This window comes from Balaenoptera physalus, assembly GCF_965194825.1.
Source record: "Balaenoptera physalus genome assembly, chromosome: 10".
Classification (NCBI taxonomy): Eukaryota; Metazoa; Chordata; class Mammalia; order Artiodactyla; family Balaenopteridae; genus Balaenoptera; species Balaenoptera physalus.
In genome coordinates this window covers 9,225,584-9,244,657 of record NC_138889.1, presented here as the reverse complement: position 1 = coordinate 9,244,657, position 19,074 = coordinate 9,225,584, and the positions used below count along the sequence as shown (strand labels likewise).

Here is a 19,074-nt window from a genome sequence, read left to right as displayed (position 1 = left end):
CTTCCTCACTTGTAAAATTAGGAAAATAATGCCCCTCCTAGTTGTTTCACAGATGGCATCTAATCTTCAATAAGTATGCAAGAGCTCTTTAATAATGCAAGGTATAATTATTATTGTTTTAAAAATCTGGATTTTATTATACGTGTTGGGATTTGTAAGATGTCCTTCCATCAAGCAAGTTAGAGTAGACTCACATCTACTAAATTCTTCCTAAAACCACACTTGAAAAAAATTTATTTATTTATTTATTTATTTTTGGCTGCATTGGGTTGCCACGTGCAGGCTCTCTAGTTGTGGCAGGGTTCGTTGCCCTGTGGCATGTGAGATCTTAGTTCCCTGACCAGGGACCGAGCCTATGTACCCTGCACTGGAAGGCAGATTCTTAACCACTGGACCACTAGGGAAGTCCCCTAAATTCACACTTTTGAGAAACGATAGAGTTTGGAGGAATTGCTGCTATTGTAATTAATAATTACAATAATCAGTTTATCATTAAACCACTTAGTCTCTTTATAATAAGATATCTAAGCCTCAGCAAACTGCTTATTTTAATCAAAATTCCAAAAGAAATAAAAATCTTTTCTATGTAGTTCCTTATAATAAATAGTTGAAGATATCTACTCATATGGGGCAAAAAGGAAGTTTAGGAATGTCTCCTCTTTGTGATGATTTTAATCGTGGAATAAATCAAGCAATAGATTTATAAGAAAAGGAAACGAGTGGGTATTCATAGATCTGGTCTCAGTGAAAATGAGATTATTGTCAAGGCTAAAATAAGAAAGAAGTCCCCTCTCCAAAGGAGTTTACATATATAAATCCCAGGTTGGACCTTTTATTTCAGGGCTTCTGCTACTCTGACTGCTTAGTTCTCTTCTCCCATCGTGTTAGTTTCGACTTCGTGACCCTCTTCCTGAAAGAGAAGGTAGTTTCCACAGGCTCAGAGTAGGGGACTCGTCTGTTCTGGAATGGGGCTGGAGGTTGGGCAGGGTAGAACAGGTCAACGACCCCACCCCCCAGCCCACTGAACTAACTGGAGGAGAGTCAGGAGGTCTGGGTAGTTGTTCTGCCACTGACCTTGAGTAAGTCAGTTGATACCTGGGCTCACACTATGTAAGGTTATACTAAAGAGCTTCCAGTAGTAAAAATCTGATTTTGTAGGTGGCCTGAGTGGAGCAGCTCTAAGCACACCTAGAGGTGAAGGAAAATAGGAAGTGGAAAAAAGAGGGAAAAATGGGGAGTGAGAGATGTAAGAGGCTGGGAATAGGGGAGAAAAGGGGTATAGGCCAGGCTTGATGGTTCGATGCCAAGAAATTGCCGTCCCTGGGGTAGAGACGGACTGGTGGGGACAGAGATGAAAACAGTTTCATTTCTATTTACTTGATCGTTTTAATCTCAGCCAACACTTAGCTGTCAGAGAACACGCCTAATGCAGCCGAATTGCATGGCAGCTTGACCTATTCTTAGTCATTTTATTCTTAATCGTTAAGTGACCTTGATTTAAACCCATCATTGCTTAGTACCCTTTGGTTACTGAAGTCTCCAACCAAAGAGACCAAGATGACTTCTGCATTTTATTGTTCTGTTGTTAGGCTTCATAATAGAAAGACAAGCAACCCTGCAGAAGTAAATGGGAGAGAGCAAAGAACACGATACGGGATCAGGAAGTACGGCATCCCCGGAAGCGGCGCGGGTGGGCCCGGAGGACGGACTGCATTTCCCAGGCTCGGTCGCCACGCGGCCCCGCCCCCTCCGCCGCCGCGGCCCCGCCCCCTCCGCCCGGGCGGCTGGACTCGGCGCCCGCCTGACTTCCCAGCGGCCCCGTGCGGCCCGGGCATGCCCAGTGTGGGCGCAGCGGCCCCGGCCCTGGGAGCGCCAGGGCGGGAGCGGGTGGCCGGGCGCGGAGAGGTGCGGAGGGGCGTGGAGGAGCCGAGCGGGTCAGCGGTGGACCAGGGGCCGGGCCGGAGCCGGAGCCGCGGGGGCGAAGCTGCCGGGTAGGTGCAGTTCTGCCGAGCCTGGCCCTGGCGCCGCGCAGCCTGCGCGCGCGGCAGGGGCCCCGGTGGCTGGGGCGGCGAGGGCGTGTGAGGTCAGCAGGGCCCGAGCGCGGGGTTGGGAGGTGCGGGCGGGGGCTGCGCGCGGGGACGCCTGGCGGGAAGGTGCTGCGGCGGCGGGGCAGGGCCGGGGCGCGGGACGCAGCCCGCAGTCGCGGGCGAGCCTCTGCCCAGGTGCGGCGCGGCTGTCTTTAGCTCCCCGCTTGATGGGAGGTGAGCGTGCCCCGCGCTTCGTGCACGGCTGTGGTTGCGGAGGGAGACCAGCTTCCAGTCGGGTTTGCCAAGGAGCTGGAGGAAAACGGGTCCGAAGGGACCTGTGGGCTCTGAGCATCCGGGGAGCCCGGTGGGATGTGAGGATGCTTACCTTTAGTGAAACTGGAGTGGGATGTGACAGCCTCCTGCTTTCCGGACTTGCGTTTCTGGATTTAGTGACTTAGAAATGAAAGTACAGGACTGTGCCTCAGTAGATGCTTAATAAGTTCTCATGACTGTTTAGGAATTTAATAGCCAGCTGTATTTACAGGCTTACGAGACATTTTGTCCATGGGATGCTCGGGTTAAACAAAAATCCTCATCGCAAAGCTTGAGTAAAAAGCCCCGACTGAGGGTTCAGACACCGGGGTTTTGAAGTTCGCTGTAGCCTTTCACGTGCTGTAATCTTGGGCAAGCCATTTAACTTCGGAGATTCAGTTCCTCCGTCTGTGAAATGCTGTGAACCAGATGCATCTCACTTACGTCCACTACAGTTGGACGGTTCCCTCCGTGTTATACAGTCTCTGGTCTCAAATCGTGGCAGGTTGCTTTTCTCCATGCCTGAACTTTTTGTCAAACCGGATAATATTTCTGGATATTCCGGATAATTCAAATAGGATCTGCGTATAAAATTGAAGTGACTTGTCCTTCACGGGCCACTATTGGTCAGTAGATAACCTGCCACTTGGTACTTGCAGAAGCCAGTTGTTAATGGCCATGGTTCAGGTAACACAGCTCCTCTCCTTGGATTAGGACCCACACGCTTCCAGCTGTGTCAGCACCTTGTGAGAAACCCAGACTAAGTAATCGGCTTCCTTAAACTCCCAGACTAGCTCATTCTGTAGTGGGATTATGTTTATGCAGAAGTTAAGTTTTTATTTTCATGTTACTGCACTTTGTACTCAAAACCTATGAAAAATTTTAATACCCTTAATTCATAGATGAGGAAGTAGATGGTTAAAAGTGAATCCGTGATAATTAGAAACTAGTGTCTTATGTATCATCATTGAGCTTTAACTATTCACCTGTCACTGAGTATCCCATCACTCAGGTGTTTTTTGTTTGTTTTTAAGTGGGAGCATTAACAAAAGTTTCTTACCCTAGAAACTTCTCTACCTGAAGTGAGTGCATCTGTGTAGGATTTGACCCAAGGAGAAGATGGTACATGCAGTGTTGTGCAAGTTGCCTTCCCTCTGCTGTATTCCCTGCTCTTCCTGTTCTGGGTGGCAGTAGTCCAGTTGGGTCAATAAGGTACAGTTTGGTGAAGTGGTCATTAGGGAAAGTGTGCTTATGTTTTGAAATTCGAGGTGTATAGAAGCTGCCTGTGAAATTGTCATTATGGTCTATCGCTTAAACTAAGAATACCCTAGATTGGTTTAGTCAGGTTTGAGAACTTTAGAATCCCAAGTTCTTAATTAAACTTTTGAAAATGGGTTTTCCATTCACCTTAGACATTACATGGGAGCATAGTATTTTAAAAATACTTACACACGTGAACTTTCAAGTTATTATTTTATGAAGCTAGGTTTCTCATTCACCTAAGAAATAAATAAAATGGGAAAGCTATAGAGTGTTAAAGAATATTTATACACGTGGACTTAACCTTTTTCTGGCCTAGTTTAAAATTCATTGTTTCCTGTATGCTTGTTAAAATTGTACATATATGTATACATTTAAAGTTGGAAAACAGGGAAGGCATATTTGGGGGTCTTGGTGGGAAATTTCACATCATACTTTGAACTTATCTGTGTGCTGGAGGGCCCTGTGTATGAAGTGCAGATTTAGTAATTTTTGTTAGAACTTTCATTTTGCTCCTGTATTTGTGTTCAAGTAACAGCAAGCACAGCTATTGCTTAGGAGGATACTGAAGTGTAATTATCACCCATCTCATGATCTCAAATCTCAAAAGTACTTGGGACGTGTAGGAGGGGTAGTTAGGGACATCAAGGCCCAGAGAAGAGTTTACTAATCCATGTAAAAGTGAAAGGGCGGTAAGTGATTTAAAAATTTATTGATTTCAGGTTTTGCAGTAGTTACAGGTATACCCTCACTTAGTTAACTGTGCTAGTATCTACCTAAGTGCTAGAATCTACTGCACTCCTATTAGAGAAGTTTGTGGAAAACGTCATCAAATGTACATGAAGTAACTTGAAGATAAATATTTTTCCCCGATTATGCTCCGTCTGTTTCCAGGTGCTTCATGATGAGACATCTGGGGACACTTCTCTCTTCTTTGTGTAGTTGATAGTTTGGGCGGTGAAGAGATGGCTGACAGTGTCAAAACCTTTCTGCAGGACCTTGCCAGGGTGAGTATGTCAAGTCATCTTTTGACCCTTTTGCTGCAGGAACTGACTAGAAAATCCTTTAGGTATTTTTGAAATTTTTATTATATTTGTTGTGTTCTTCACCTACAAGTTTTCATTCTAATCCACACTACTCGAGGGAGGGGTATTATCCTGCATCTCGCAGAAGCTTGGGAGAACTGTCTAGTGAGTGTCTGTACTATTGAAACCCTGTTCAGCTTGGCCCCAGACCCTTTTTTTTTTTTTAAACTTTATTTATCAATATTTTTTTTTTTTGGCCATGCCACATGGCTTGTGGGATCTTAGTTCCCCGACCAGGGATTGAACCCCGGCCCTTGGCAGTGAGAGCATGGAGTCCTAACCACTGCACCGCCGGGGAATTCCCTAAAATTTATTTTGGAATAATTTTAGAGTTGCAGGGCTGTACAGAGAACTCCCCTATATCCTTCACCAGGTTCTCCTAATGTTAACATCATATGTAACCATGGTATATTGTTGAAGACCAAGCAATGAACATTGGTACAGTGCTATTACCTAAACTCCTTTGTCCGGATCTACACTATAGGACCCGTCTTATTCTCCCATTCTACAAGGAGGAGGTGATGATGCTCTAGAAAAATGTCCCATAGGGATCTGTTTAGGATGCAGTCACCCACGTGATCAGTAGCATAACATTCCATTACAGTGGCTGTCTGAGGTCTAATGCCCTAGTTGCAGCCCCTGTAGCTCTATTCCCGGGAGCAGGAGAGAGGCCAGTTCTGACAGGGAGTGGGAGTGTTTAAAAGTTTATCACCTTTGAATCAAAGAGGGGGGAATTGAAGGAATATCTTAGAAGGACCAAAGAGAATTCATGCAATGTGATCTTCTTTTAATACCTTACGTCCTTTTGTGCGATAAAAATTTCAACCCTGGATCTGTTATACGATGTGAACTTTGTGTGTCTGTCTGCCCCACTAGACTGTAATTATCTCAGAAGTGGGGATGCTGTCATCGTCCTAGCACATACTAGGCCCTAAGCCATTTGAACTTAACTATCTTAAAATTTTAAACTGTTTGTGGAAGATTTAGAGGTTAAAAAGCAAAATAAGATTAAACATTTCTTATAGATAAAAGATCAGGTGCCATGCTGCCAATTTATGCTCCTATCAGCAGGTACTTCATAAACTTGTCCATTTCTCTGTATCCTGACAGTTTTCTCTAAAATTTGTTTTCGCTCATAACAGTAGGTGAAAATGCCATTCTTAAATCCAGGTTGGCCATTGCTTCCAGAATGCCTTTTTCTACTGCTGCTTTTTTTTTTTTTTGGGCTGCGTGGCATGTGGGACCTTAGTTCCCTGACCAGGGATCGAACCCGCGCCCCCTGCATTGGAAGTGCGGAGTCTTAACCACTGGATCACCAGGGAAGTCCCCTTTTTTCTGCTTCTTGATGAAGTTGAATACCCTAGTCCTTCCCACTCTACTTTGGACATAAATCTGTTGTGGTACTTACTAAACTATAAATTTTTATTTATTTATTTTTTTCTTTTGGTTTACTTGTGCACTTTTCCTGCTGAGTTATAAGTTTCCTGAGCATTTCCATATGTTGTCTAGCTCATTGAAGATGCTCAGTATGGGAGTGGGTGGATGAATGAGTGCAGTCCTTTGAACTGGGTAATAGGTAGTTCTGATGTTTGTAGTAATAACAGTAATCTTTCTGCCACTGGGGCTCTTCCAGTCATTGGCAAGTGCCTCCATCAGTGACTTATAGACTTAACAACCCTCTCCCTCAGCATACACTGTTTAAAGACATTCTCCTCCAGCTACACTACAATATTGTTTCTGTCTTATGTGGCGTGCTCTTATCCTACAGCTTTTCACACTTTTACAGTGATTATTTCTTTGTGTCTTCCATTAGCCTTGGTCCAGCCCTGGTCCTTTCTTGAGACCAGTGTTTAGTCTACCCTAGTATTGCTAGTTTAGTACAGGCTGTAGATCGTACTTGTAGACATTAGATTGATATTGGAAGAGTATAGAGGAGGGCAATAACTTGGCTTTATAGTATCGGTAAGTGTTAGAGGGAGTAGAAAACCACTATTTTGCAACCATGTTATTCAAGATTGGTTTGGGCAAGAATTGTTAATTGATGCTAAATCTAGGGGAGAGGACTTGATGAGCAGGATATTTGCCTGGTCTCAGAAATGTCTGCCCACAGATTACTTATTAGTTGCAAGGAGAAAAATTTGCAACCATACAATGGAGCTGGATAACACCTTGACTGAATATGTAAAATTGACATCACCAGCAAGGTGAGACAGATATCACATGCCTCTGGATGTAATACCTGGAAGGGCACACCATCACTTATGTGATATTCCTGCCAAAAAATATGTAACCTGGGACCTAATCATGAGGACACAAACCTAAATTGAGGGCATCCTGTAAAATAACTGACCTGTATACTTCATAAAGGAAGACACGCTAAGGAGCTGTTCCTGATTAAAGGAGACTGAAGAGATATGAGAGCTAAATGCAACATGTGATTCTGAACTGATGTCTGATACTTGAGGGGTAAAAATGCTATAGAGGGCATTACTGGGACAAATGGGGAAATTGGAATATGGACTGTAGATTCAACTATTTCAATATTTAATTTCTTTAATAGATAACTATCTTGTTATATTAAAGAATATTCTTAGGAAATATACACTGAACAATTAAAAGTAAAGAGACATGACACAGCAACCTACTCAAATGATCTAAAAAAATGTGTATATATATATAAACAAGAATAAATAACAATGTGGCAAAATAGCTGGTGAATCCCGAGAAAGGGTATTAGGGAGTTCTCTGTTCTTGTAGCTCTTCTGTAAATTGGGAATTATTTCAAAATAGAAAAATATCAAGGGTCCCCTAAGCTTTGTAGCAAACTAAGTACCATGATTTCCACTGTTATTTCATCACTTTACTCTATGTAACTTTGGAAAGTCTTCTGACCCAAAATCTTCCCTCTTTAAAAATAATACTCTTGTGTATAGGGAATCAAAGACTCCATCTGGGGAATTTGTACCATCTCAAAGCTAGATGCTCGAATTCAACAAAAGAGAGAGGAGCAGCGTCGAAGAAGGGCAAGCAGTGTCCTGGCTCAGAGGAGAGCCCAGAGTATAGAGAGGAAGCAAGAGAGGTAAGGAGTGGAGGCTGATGTCAGAAAACATCTGAATTCCCTTCTGTGGGCACTTTAGGAAGTGATCAAACTTAGTATAGAATTCAGGCACTACATAGTGACTTGGAGTTTCAATACCCCATTATTTGTCTTTTGTACTTTCTCTCCCAAAAAAGTTACAGGTGATTTCCCCCCACTCCCCTCACATTGAATTAAACTGGTGTCTAGCAGTAATCCTTGTTCAAAATGTCGGGGTGTTTAAAAGAAATCAGGATGGTGAATAGAGAACCATAAAAAAATTACTTGGATTGATGGATACTTCTAGTAGTGCCTGTGTGGATTTTGATAGAAGAACCTCAGACATCCTCTTCTAGTCTCCAGTCTTAGATTTTAGAAAATATAGTTTTTTGTGTGTTTGTTTTTTTAAGAAAAACTGCTTCTCTTGAAATATTTTTAGCCTTTTCTTATTGACATTAGGAGAGAACATTGGGAGAACAGTAGGTGCTGGAAAAATAATATGCCAACAAAAGATATAAAAAGGAGAGCTACTGAATGACACTATGGAAATAGCCTGTATGCCTTTTAAGCTAAATACATGTGGTCTTTTCCAGTGAACCACGTATTGTTAGTAGAATTTTTCAGTGCTGCGCTTGGAATGGTGGAGTATTCTGGGTAAGTTCTTTTTTGTCAAATTCCGGGTGCCTTATAAGCATCTTTCTTTTTTTTTTTTAATTTATTTATTTATCTTTGGCTGTGTTGGGTCTTCGTTTCTGTGCGAGGGCTTTCTCTAGTTGCGGCAAGCAGGGGCCACTCTTCATCGCGGTGCGCGGGCCTCTCACTGTCGCGGCCTCTCTTGTTGCGGAGCACAGGCTCCAGACGCGCAGGCTCAGTAGTTGTGACTCACGGGCCTAGTTGCTCCGTGGCATGTGGGATCTTCCCAGACCAGGGCTCGAACCCGTGTCCCCTGCATTAACAGGCAGATTCTCAACCACTGTGCCACCAGGGAAGCCCTATAAGCATCTTTATTCAGATTATTCTGGTGTTCATGGTTCTCAGCCGTCTTCTTGAAATTGAGACAGGTAGCTTTCCCCTGCTAATACGTGCTTAAGGCCATCACTCAGGATTCTGTGCACCTTCACTCATTTTATTCCCACTCAGAGAAAACTTGTATGTAAATATCAGGAATAGGTAGCCCTGAATATACACTTTTTTCTTAAATTACTTAGTCACAAGTTTTAATGTGAATAGGTAACAATTTCTTGTGACATTGTCTGGACATTTTGGTTAAGAGCAACTATGGGGGCTCAGAGGGGAAAGACAGATGGATATGGGCAAGGTTCTCCCTTTGTCTGGTCATAGCAATGTCCTCGAATTGATTACTATTGAAACTCATACCAGAAGGTTGCCTACAGCTGACTGAGAACCAACACAGGCTTAAGTGAAATTTGAGTACTTTGAAGAACAAATAGTTAAGTATTTTCTTGGACTTGAAATTCAGTATAATTCAACTTGTTAATCTAAACATTTCACAGATGTTTTTAGGTGTTAGCTTTAATTAATAAAATATGACTGTGCTCTTAGTATATGCCTGTAGTTTGGCGTGACTACTAATTGAAATGTTCTTCTAGTCCCCCAGAAGTTTTACTGTTTTCATAGGCAGTGTCAGGTTTGTACTCCTCAGCTGGAGAACTGGGAAATAGAACTAAGTCCAATTTTGGTACCACTTCAGGGCTCCTGATTTGTAAAAGGCACTTCCATCTGGAAAATAATTACACTGAAACTTGGAACCCCTGTTTTAAAGAAGGGCTTTTAATGTTTACCTTATTTCTTCTCTCCTTTAGTTCAGTCTCCTTTTGTTTTATCGAGTGTTTATTCCCGTGCTTCAGTCAGTAACGGCCCAAATTATTGGTAAGTATGCCCATTGCCGAGGTGAGAGGTGTTTCCCTGTGTCTCCCTCAGTCTATTGAACGCTTCCTCTGTACCCGCAGCTTTAGATGTTTTTAACTCAAATCTCTCAACAACCCTTTGGGTATTGTGACAGATAGCATCTTATAGATGAGGAAATGGAAATTGGTTACCAAGGTTAAACCATTAGTAAGTGGCATAGCTGGGGTTTGAACCAGGGTGGTTTCCTGCATACAGTGTACTGCTGGTCACTGACATATCAGTCACCACCCGGTAAGCAGGTTTGTCTCAAGGTAAGCAGCACACCTCCGTGGCTACTCCGAATTGGAGTTGTGGCCAGAATTCGGTGTGTCTGTGAAGAGTAAGACTCTCTGAAATAGGTGCAGCGATGTGCTGGCAGGAAACAAAGGTGTATGTGCGTGGAGTAGGGGTTGCGTATTTGGTCTTCTGGTTTTCCATTTCTCCAGTTAAACGAATAAGCCTTTCCGCCTTTCTTAGGTGACCCGTCACTACATGGGGACGTTTGGTCGTGGCTCGAGTTTTTCCTCACGTCGGTTTTCAGTGCTCTTTGGGTGCTCCCCCTGTTTGTGCTGAGCAAAGTCGTGAATGCCATTTGGTTTCAGGTAGGTGGTCCAGGGCAGAATGGAGTCGGGGGTTTATGGCATAATGCATCGCCAGGTGGCAGGTTTCAGCCTGCGAAGTTAGTGGCCATGTAGGGAGCGATGTCACAGCCTTAACTTTTCTTGGTCAGGCAGCCAGTGGGTGATCTCTGTGCTCCTGTAAAATGGAATTATCCTCTCAGGTCCCCAGAGCATCTCATGGCCACATGTCCAGGGGCTTTTCTCCCCTGGCAGGTCTCATGGCAGATCAGCGGCCTTAGCTTTGGGGATGGATATTGAGGCCATTTAATTCATGTTTTGGTGAGCTCCTTTCTCTCTTACAGGATATAGCTGACCTGGCCTTCGAGGTATCAGGGAGGAAGCCTCACCCATTCCCTAGTGTCAGCAAAATAATTGCTGACATGCTCTTCAACCTTTTGCTGCAGGCTCTTTTCCTCCTCCAGGTGAGACTGGCCTTCTGGCTGCATGGAGCAGATTAAGAACAGAAAATTCATTAGAGGGAACTTCACAAAGACAGGGTATCGCATTTATGCTCAGCAGATACGTTGATGGGAGGCAATGATCTGTAAATCATTTTTTCACAGAAACAACTAGAGACTTAAAATCATAAAATGGTAAAGAAACGTGAATTTGCCTGCTCCTCCCTGCCACCCTGAGCATTCTTCACTCTCCTGCTATTTAGAAACTTGAGAAGCAACCATCAGGCTATCTAGGTAGAGAGTGATGACTCAGAGTGGCAGGTGAACAGTGTCAGGTCTCTGAAGCGTTGGAATTAAGATTCTCCGTACTTGTTCTTCAGGGGATGTTTGTGAGTCTCTTTCCCATCCATCTTGTTGGTCAGCTGGTTAGTCTCCTGCATATGTCTCTTCTCTACTCACTATACTGCTTCGAATATCGTTGGTTCAATAAAGGTAAGCCTGTCTAAAGAAACTCAGAACTTGGAGGCCCAATTTGGAAATGGTGCTGCTAAGTAGACTTCTTAAATTCTTCAGTACTTAGGCCCTTGGCAAACCATCTTTGGAATGGAGCAGCCTTTTTGGCAAGAGGGGACTTGCATGTGGCTTGGGGGGATAACCCTTAACTTCGTTGCTGGGGAACGTAGCAGTGTGGCATCATCCTTACGGAGCTTAGTGTCACGTCGCTCTGACAGAGCCGTAAGATGGCGTAAATGAGCACGAGTTATTTTAAATTAGAGAAATTAATTTGATGTTGGTGCATACAGATTATTTTGGGGGATATTTTGAAAGTCCTTGGCATATTTGGGTGTGGTTGGTTGAAAGGGGTTAATTGATTCCTAGAGGATAGCTGCCTTTTTTTGATTCTTGCTTTGTTCAAGACTAATACTGACAGAGGATTCTGGTGTTGTAATTCAGAATTCACTTAGCCTGCCAGCTTTGAAATTGTGATTGTTCAATTGTAAAAGCTTCGCATAGAAGCTTTATGAGATTTGGACAATTCTAATTTATATGCTTTAGTTGTATTCTAAATGGCAGATCGGTACCTACAACTCAAACCTCAAATAAATTGTCTACCATATTTAGTCATTTGACTGAAAGGAAATGCGCAGCCTAATGGTATTGGCTCCTTGTTTTAGGAATTGAAATGCACCAGCGATTGTCAAACATAGAAAGGAATTGGCCTTACTACTTTGGATTCGGTCTGCCCCTGGCTTTCCTCACAGCAATGCAGTCCTCCTACATAGTCAGGTAATTTGACTGTAGGGACTTGAAGGGGACTGGTTAAAATACTCAGTGTAGGGGGCCCCTTCTGTATGCCTGGTTCTGTACTAGGCATTCTGCATTCTTATTTGGCCATCAGGAGGTCTGTAGGATTTTTTCTCCCTGACAGATAGTCATAGACATTTGTCAGTTAGCATTTTTTTTTTTTTTTTTTTTTTTGCCCCATTTTGTGGCATGCTTGGTTCCCCAACCAGGGATCGAACCCGTGCCCCCAGCAGTGGAAGCACGGAGTCCTAACCACTGGACCGCCAGGGAATTCTCAGCATTAAAATATAGTCTGCATGATCATATATGCCATATTCTTTCTTCTGTTTTGCTTCCTGGAACAATGTTAAACATAGCCAGCGCTTAGAAAAATCCTTTTTTTTTTTTTTTTTAAATGATGTGTTTGATACATTAAGGGTCCATCAAGCCATGATATTTAGCACTGGAGGCAAAGAACTTTGGGCTTCTAATATCTTCAAAGTCATGGCTGTTTTAAAGGTGACTAATTATTTCTTTTTTTTTTTTTTTTAAACAGTGGCTGCCTATTCTCTATCCTCTTTCCTTTATTCATTATCAGCGCCAATGAAGCAAAGACCCCTGGCAAAGCATAGTAAGTATTAGCCAGTATTAGCTAAAACGTGTTAAGTTTTTTTGGTCTAAAGTGTTGGGGCCATAACACTGCAATTATGTGAATGAGACATTTTTGCTAAGGTTTTTTAAAAATAACCTTACATTGCAGGAAACTATTAATATACAGTTCAACGAGAGAAACACTTCTGGGATGTATCCCCAGATTTTCCCCATGCATATGTGCAGATATGTGTTTCAGAAATTGCTGCTATTATACATATTCTTAAAATGTAACAGTTCACCGAATAAGGCACTTATTACCTGTAGTTGAGCTCATTTTGTAAGAATGGCCAACTTTATAAAAATAGTGGGCCATGTGTTCTGGCTACAGGAGTTTATTGATAATGACAGTAAAACAAAGTATTTTTAAATGAATCTTTAGTAACACTAGCACTCTGAAAGTTTTATCACTTCAGAGAAAAGCCCAATCTTTTGATCAATTTTGGTTAAGTCAGTGAGGATACACTTATTAGAAATTTCCAATCTGCTTTGGGTTCTTGCATGTTCTTGCTATCCAGTAAATGCTAAGTGTGTATCTTTTTTTTTTTTTTTATAGAATTTTATAGTTAGCAGAGGACTTTGAAAACCTTATTTTTTTTTTTTTTTAAAGGTTTGCATTTTTTTTTTAATTTATTTATTTATGGCTGTGTTGGGTCTTCGTTTCTGTGAGAGGGCTTTCTCTAGCTGCGGCAAGCGGGGGCCACTCCTCATCGCGGTGCGCGGGCCTCTCACTATCGCGGCCTCTCTTGTTGCGGAGCACAGGCTCCAGACGCGCAGGCTCAGTAGTTATGGCGCACGGGCCCAGTTGCTCCGCGGCACGTGGGATCCTCCCAGACCAGGGCTCAAACCCGTGTCCCCTGCATTGGCAGGCATACTCTCAACCACTGCGCCACCAGGGAAGCCCCTAAGTGTGTATCTTAACGTAACTAACTTTCTCTTGAAGCTCTCCTGAAAATGAAATACACATAGCATACGATATCTTCAGACATAGCTTGAAGTTTGTACCCTAGAAAGGTACTTCTTGAGTCAGAATTAATCTAAAACAGAACTTTATTTCCTCTAAGCCCCGATACTGCAAATGGTGATACTACTGCACTCCTGACAGGACCCAGTGCATTCTTTAGTTGCTGCCTGTCTAATCTGTGTGTCTAACCTCTGTATGTGCTTGATCAAATGTCTGGTGTCTTGTTTTCCCCTGTATCATTTTATTTTATTTTATTTTATTTTAAAGTATTTATTTATTTTTTATGGCTGTGTTGGGTCTTCGTTTCTGTGCAAGGGCTTTCTCTAGTTGTGGCAAGTGGGGGCCACTCCTCATCGCGGTGCGCGGGCCTCTCACTATCACGGCCTCTCTTGTTGCGGAGCACAGGCTCCAGACGCACAGGCTCAGTAATTGTGGCTCACGGGCCCAGTTGCTCCGCGGCATGTGGGATCTTCCCAGACCAGGGCTCGAACCCGTGTCCCCTGCATTGGCAGGCAGTCTCTCAACAACTGCGCCACCAGGGAAGCCCCCCTGTATCATTTTAAATTGAAAGTAGTCAAGTAAGTTGTCAAATAATTAAAACAATTTTGCTCACCTGGGGGGTCTAACAGGTTGGGTCTCTTTTGCCTTTTAGCCTTTTCCAGTTGCGCCTCTTCTCCTTGGTGGTTTTCTTAAGCAACAGACTCTTCCACAAGACGGTCTACCTGCAGTCTGCCCTGAGTAGTTCAACTTCTGCGGAGAAGTTCCCCTCACCACACCCATCTCCTGCCAAACTGAAGGCTGCTGAGGGCCACTGAGTCGCCTGCCACCCAGAGGGGATGGTGGGATTGGAAGGATGCCGCGTCAGCTCTTTTTCTCGTTCACCTCCCCGACCAGGGAAGGCAGGACCCACCCTGCCAAGGGCCCTGTGCATATTCCCTTCTCTCTGAGGAATCGGGGATTTTTGTCTCTGGTGCACGTAAGGCAGAATCGTCCTGACACCAGTATGGATTTTAAACACCGGTGAGTCTGAAAGGACCACAGGTTTTTCTGCAGCTCTTTTCTAGCATCTGCCAGCCCCCGTGCCTGGACTGATTTGAATACTTTTTCTCCCTGTGCCATTTATCCTCCCACCTCCCCTTCCCGCCTTCCACCATCCTTGGATGAATGGATTTTTGTAATTCTAGTTGTTGTATTTTGTGGACCTGTTGTTTTGGTTTTTCTGTGAAGCACATATATTGGACGTGGGAAGTAAAGGAGACTCTGCTGCTCCTGGTCACTCCCGTTATAGCCATCACTGTCTTGTTTCTTGTAACTCAGGCTGGATTTGGTCTCTTGCTCCACTGCAAAAAAAACAAGCCTGAAGAGATGGGACAGGAGGAAAGACCTCACAGCCAGATCTGCTGGGTTTTGAGGAGTGGTTTTCTTTCTTCCCCTTGAAGGGGAAAAAGCTTTTTTCACTGGTACATTTAAAGCTCCCCCAGCTATAGGGAGGTACCAATTTTGGACAAGTGCCACTGCAACACAGAATGCTCAGAGAACCTGAACTTTTAAACTCTGGAGGTCTGAACTTTACTGTTGGCCACTGCTGGGTCTGTCTGGTATTTCAAAGGAATATTGGGTGCTGCAAATAGGAACTGAAGGAGTAAACTTATTAAACCCATTAAACCTGTGATTGGTTGCTGTTTTCCTGTCATTTTAAAGAGACTAAATATGGAGGGAGGGGCAGGTGTCAAAGCACTTGCACAGTTTTAAGACATCACAAACGTGAGCTTGTTTCCCACAAATGTGCAACGGTTGAAATTTACAAGTCGTCACTTCAAGAAACATATTCATGGAACCCAGGACTTTGTCTTGGATAATTTGGAAGATTAGTTCTGAAAAATGTTCCCTGAAGAAGTTTGGGTTATGTGATTATAATCATGTTAACATCTTGTGAAAGAATTTGGGATTGAGTTGTTTTAAAGTCTATATGTACATCTGTCTTGTGTACTCATGAAGGAAGAGAGGGCCTTCTAGACTTCAAGAATTGAACATTCTCATTAGGGAAAAGATTAGACATTTGGTTAACAGAAACCTTTACTATGTACAGGACAAAATAAGGATTTAAAAATCGTTGCCAGCAGATGTGAACCAAGTTTGAATACAGAAGGTTTTAAAATAGTGGGTATTTTGGAAGTAGGTGTTTCCAGCTCATGAACAAAAAATTGTAAAAGACAGTTTAAGATTTATTTTCAATATCCCTCTGTGACAGACATCTCTGGTCATTTGACAGTAGTATTGCAGAGAACTACTTTCAGGTTGCCGAGGTGGTGGTTGAAGAAGACCTCAGTATTTCATCAGCTTGCAACTGATCAGTGACTGCCTTACTTAAGATTAGTTGTTGTAGTTTTTAAAATGAGATTAAAATGGCCACATCTTTGCTGCCTGAAATTTGTATTTGTGTCAGCTAAGCTGGTCTTAGAAGGGTGAGGGAAGTTGAGTAGAGGAAGGCAAGTGATATTATCCAGCACTGTGCCTGGCTATAGAAAATGCTTTAAGTCACTGGACGTGAGGAATCTGTAAAGTTTTATTAGTGTAACTGAGAGGCCAGGCCTGTACAAAGGCTAGATTACCAAATGTCTATTGTAGGTATTCCTAATTTCATGAGATGTACACAAAAGCAGTGTAAACTTCTCTTGCCTTTTCACTAGCATATGGGCAGTGAGGGCAGCGATTAGGAAATTGGGATCAAAGGGAGAGTAAGCTCTGTTTTTGCCAAGTTCAGAATGGCAGTTTAAGGCAGACTAATAGTAACTGAAAATAAGGGAGGGCACATCACTACAGATGAAAGTGAGAGCTTGAGTTCCAATCGTACAGCCAGGAGGATCTAAGGAATCATGTTCACAAATCTCTCTTCAGGGACAGACATCACAGCTTGGACAGGTACGTGTGGTTGAAAACACGACCCTTTTATCCTATCTAGAGCTGAGTTGTCCGTTATAGTAACTCTAAAAAGTAAATGCTTCCTAGACCTGAGTATGTTAAGTCTGTTGGAAACTTTTAAATGGACAAATTCACGCACTGACTTGTTCATTGCTCTGCACTTGGTAAGGGGCCAAGAGAAAATTTAAGAGAAATTGTGACAAACTGGAATAAACCCAGAAGAGGGCAACTAATGGTTAGGGGTTCGTGAACCACCTTAAAGGATAACTTCTGTGGGAATAAAAGGGCAACTATAGTTGTTCACTGTCTGTTCATTTTCCATCCACTTACTTTCTGATTATAGAAGTAGTCCATTTGTCCAGCTTCTGTGCTCCGTGGTTACCTCTGTGGAGGTTGCTCTGGTAGACATTACTGGTTCTCCAGTAGTGATGGAAGGCTGTTCAGCAGTCATCTCACCACCCCTCTTCTTTGCCCCCACCCTAACATCCCTCCTGTGCTATCATCCAACCCACAGAAGCTATAAGGAAGCTGACTCCAGGTCAGTGTAAGTTCGGTCTTTTTAACAATGAGAGCCGTACATTCAGTGAAATATTTTGGATGAACCTAAAGCGAGTCCACAGAACCAGTAAAGGATCAAGTGAGGGGAACAGATGACTTAATTATGTAACAGTCATTTGAGCGCCTTCTCTGTCAGGCTCTGCAAGGCACTGGGGATTCAAGGGTGAACCAAAAAGATGATTGCTGTCCTCTTGGGCCTAACAATACAGTGTAGGAGACTGAGAAATGATCAAATTCTTAAGAATTATGTGTTCAAATAACTATTATTTTCCATAGGTCTCAGTCCATAGTTGGATAAAACATTGGAATTCAGAGAATCTTCGAGTAGGATAAGAGATTATGCCGTGTGTTCAGGCTTCCATCCTTGGACTCATTCTCTGATTTCAAGTTTAAATGTTGTACCTTCAGATCTGTGGGACAAAGAGTAACCATTTGGTCATTTAGATAAGTAGTTCTTCACCAAGGGTTAACAGCAGCATCCTTTCAGGAGCTTTTCTAAGATACACAGTAACCCCACCTGGACCTGGAGGAAATTTAAGTAATTCTAGAAATAAAAGTTAACAAATTCTAATAACTACTTTCATAGAAACTTGGTAAACTATTGCATCCATAAAGTAAGAACAGATTGTGAAAAGGGGACAGAATAGGAAGGTTCTTGGAAATTAAAACAGTTGTGGAAATAAAATGAGACGGCTTATAGAAGTGATGCCGACGATGCTAAATTAGAGAACTACAACGTAACATTGAGGAAATTTCTCGGAACAAAGAGCAAAAAGATTAAGACACGGAAAAAGTTAAGAATCGTGGAGGTATCCAAGAATCAGATCTGACGTTTGTTTCAGAAAACAACAGAAGCATGGAGACAATAAAATCAGGAAATTTTCGGGACTTATGATGAAAATTGGACTTTTCATATAGATGCTTTTCACTGCCAAGTGAAAAGCAATGAAAGGAAAAACAAAAACTTTTAAAACCAGATGGGATCTCTATGGAGAAACACCAGGAAAATAGGTTACCTCCAAGAGGCTGACTCACATTGCTGTTAGACTTCTCAAGAACAACTCTGAGTAACAGAAGATAAAATTGTAATGCCTTGAAAGTATGCTTTTATGTGTGCTTGTGTGTATATGGGATGGGTGGGTCCCAATTTCGTTCTTAGAACTCTAAACCTAGCTATGCTATCAAGGACAAAATAAAAGCATTGTTTGCTTTCCATTCAGCTTTTCTGAAAAAGTTACTTGAAGAATCTATCGAAGTGAAAATTCCAAGAAATAGATGACTAATTGAAACAAACACCCAACCAAACAACATGAAACAGTGGAATCAGAGTCATGAAACAGTGGAATCAGAGTGCACTGAGAAGAAATCTTGGTAATACAGCTATACAGCATACTTGGAAAGGTGGGTTCTGGGGAGAACATCTTCAAGAAGAAAACGTACTGTTACTCTGGTCTGCTCCAGGTGAGACGAAGACGTGTTTCTTTGGATCAATAATATAAAAGAGGTAAGTAGACACTTCAGGAAAGACCAAAAGCTCCACAGGAATGACAACTCCTACAAAGCAAGCTAAAAATAGCGTTATTTTAAACAACTGATAGGACTGTAAAAAGTTTTTCGGAACCAAATCAAAACTTTTGGTCCAGTAAGTCAGGAGGGAGAGAGATTAACTGATATACTGAATGTTCGTATATAATCTCTGGGTTTATAATAACTTTAATTTTCCCCATGATTTTGCCACCCTGACTTTTACTTATAGATAAGCCTTTCCCTATCAACTGATATTAAAGAATCATCCTAAAAATAGCATTAGATTTTTTAGAAATTGTTATTGGAGTACAGTTGATTCTTGGCTTAGATTTTGAACTTTGTTCTTTAGTAGTATATTTTGACTTCTGAAAAAGTTGACTTAATTGTACCACCTGGAAAGTTAAACATATCCCTTTAAGAAACAGGTTTAGTAATTAAAAAAAAAAAAAAAACCGAGAACCTCGATATCTTAAATGTTCTTG

General features: G+C 42.4%; 1 protein-coding gene across 4 annotated transcripts; it reads left to right on the top strand.

Moving 5' to 3' along the window:
- The first annotated feature begins 1,799 nt into the window (after positions 1-1,799).
- Positions 1,800-15,257, top strand: EI24 (EI24 autophagy associated transmembrane protein). Of its 4 annotated transcripts, none has more exons than XM_082475911.1 (12): positions 1,852-1,991; positions 3,405-3,551; positions 4,542-4,606; positions 7,618-7,763; positions 8,354-8,414; positions 9,584-9,650; positions 10,146-10,270; positions 10,591-10,710; positions 11,067-11,178; positions 11,862-11,973; positions 12,527-12,601; positions 14,238-15,257. In XM_082475911.1, the coding sequence occupies exons 3-12, from the start codon at positions 4,565-4,567 to the stop codon at positions 14,398-14,400; spliced, it is 1,023 nt and encodes a 340-aa protein (XP_082332037.1). In that variant the 5' UTR covers positions 1,852-1,991; positions 3,405-3,551; positions 4,542-4,564; the 3' UTR covers positions 14,401-15,257. The 4 variants fall into 4 exon arrangements, with proteins under 4 accessions (XP_082332034.1, XP_082332035.1, XP_082332037.1 ...); XM_082475910.1 differs by having other exon boundaries at positions 4,494-4,606; XM_082475908.1 differs by lacking the exon at positions 3,405-3,551 and having other exon boundaries at positions 1,800-1,991.
- The last annotated feature ends 3,817 nt before the right edge of the window (positions 15,258-19,074 follow it).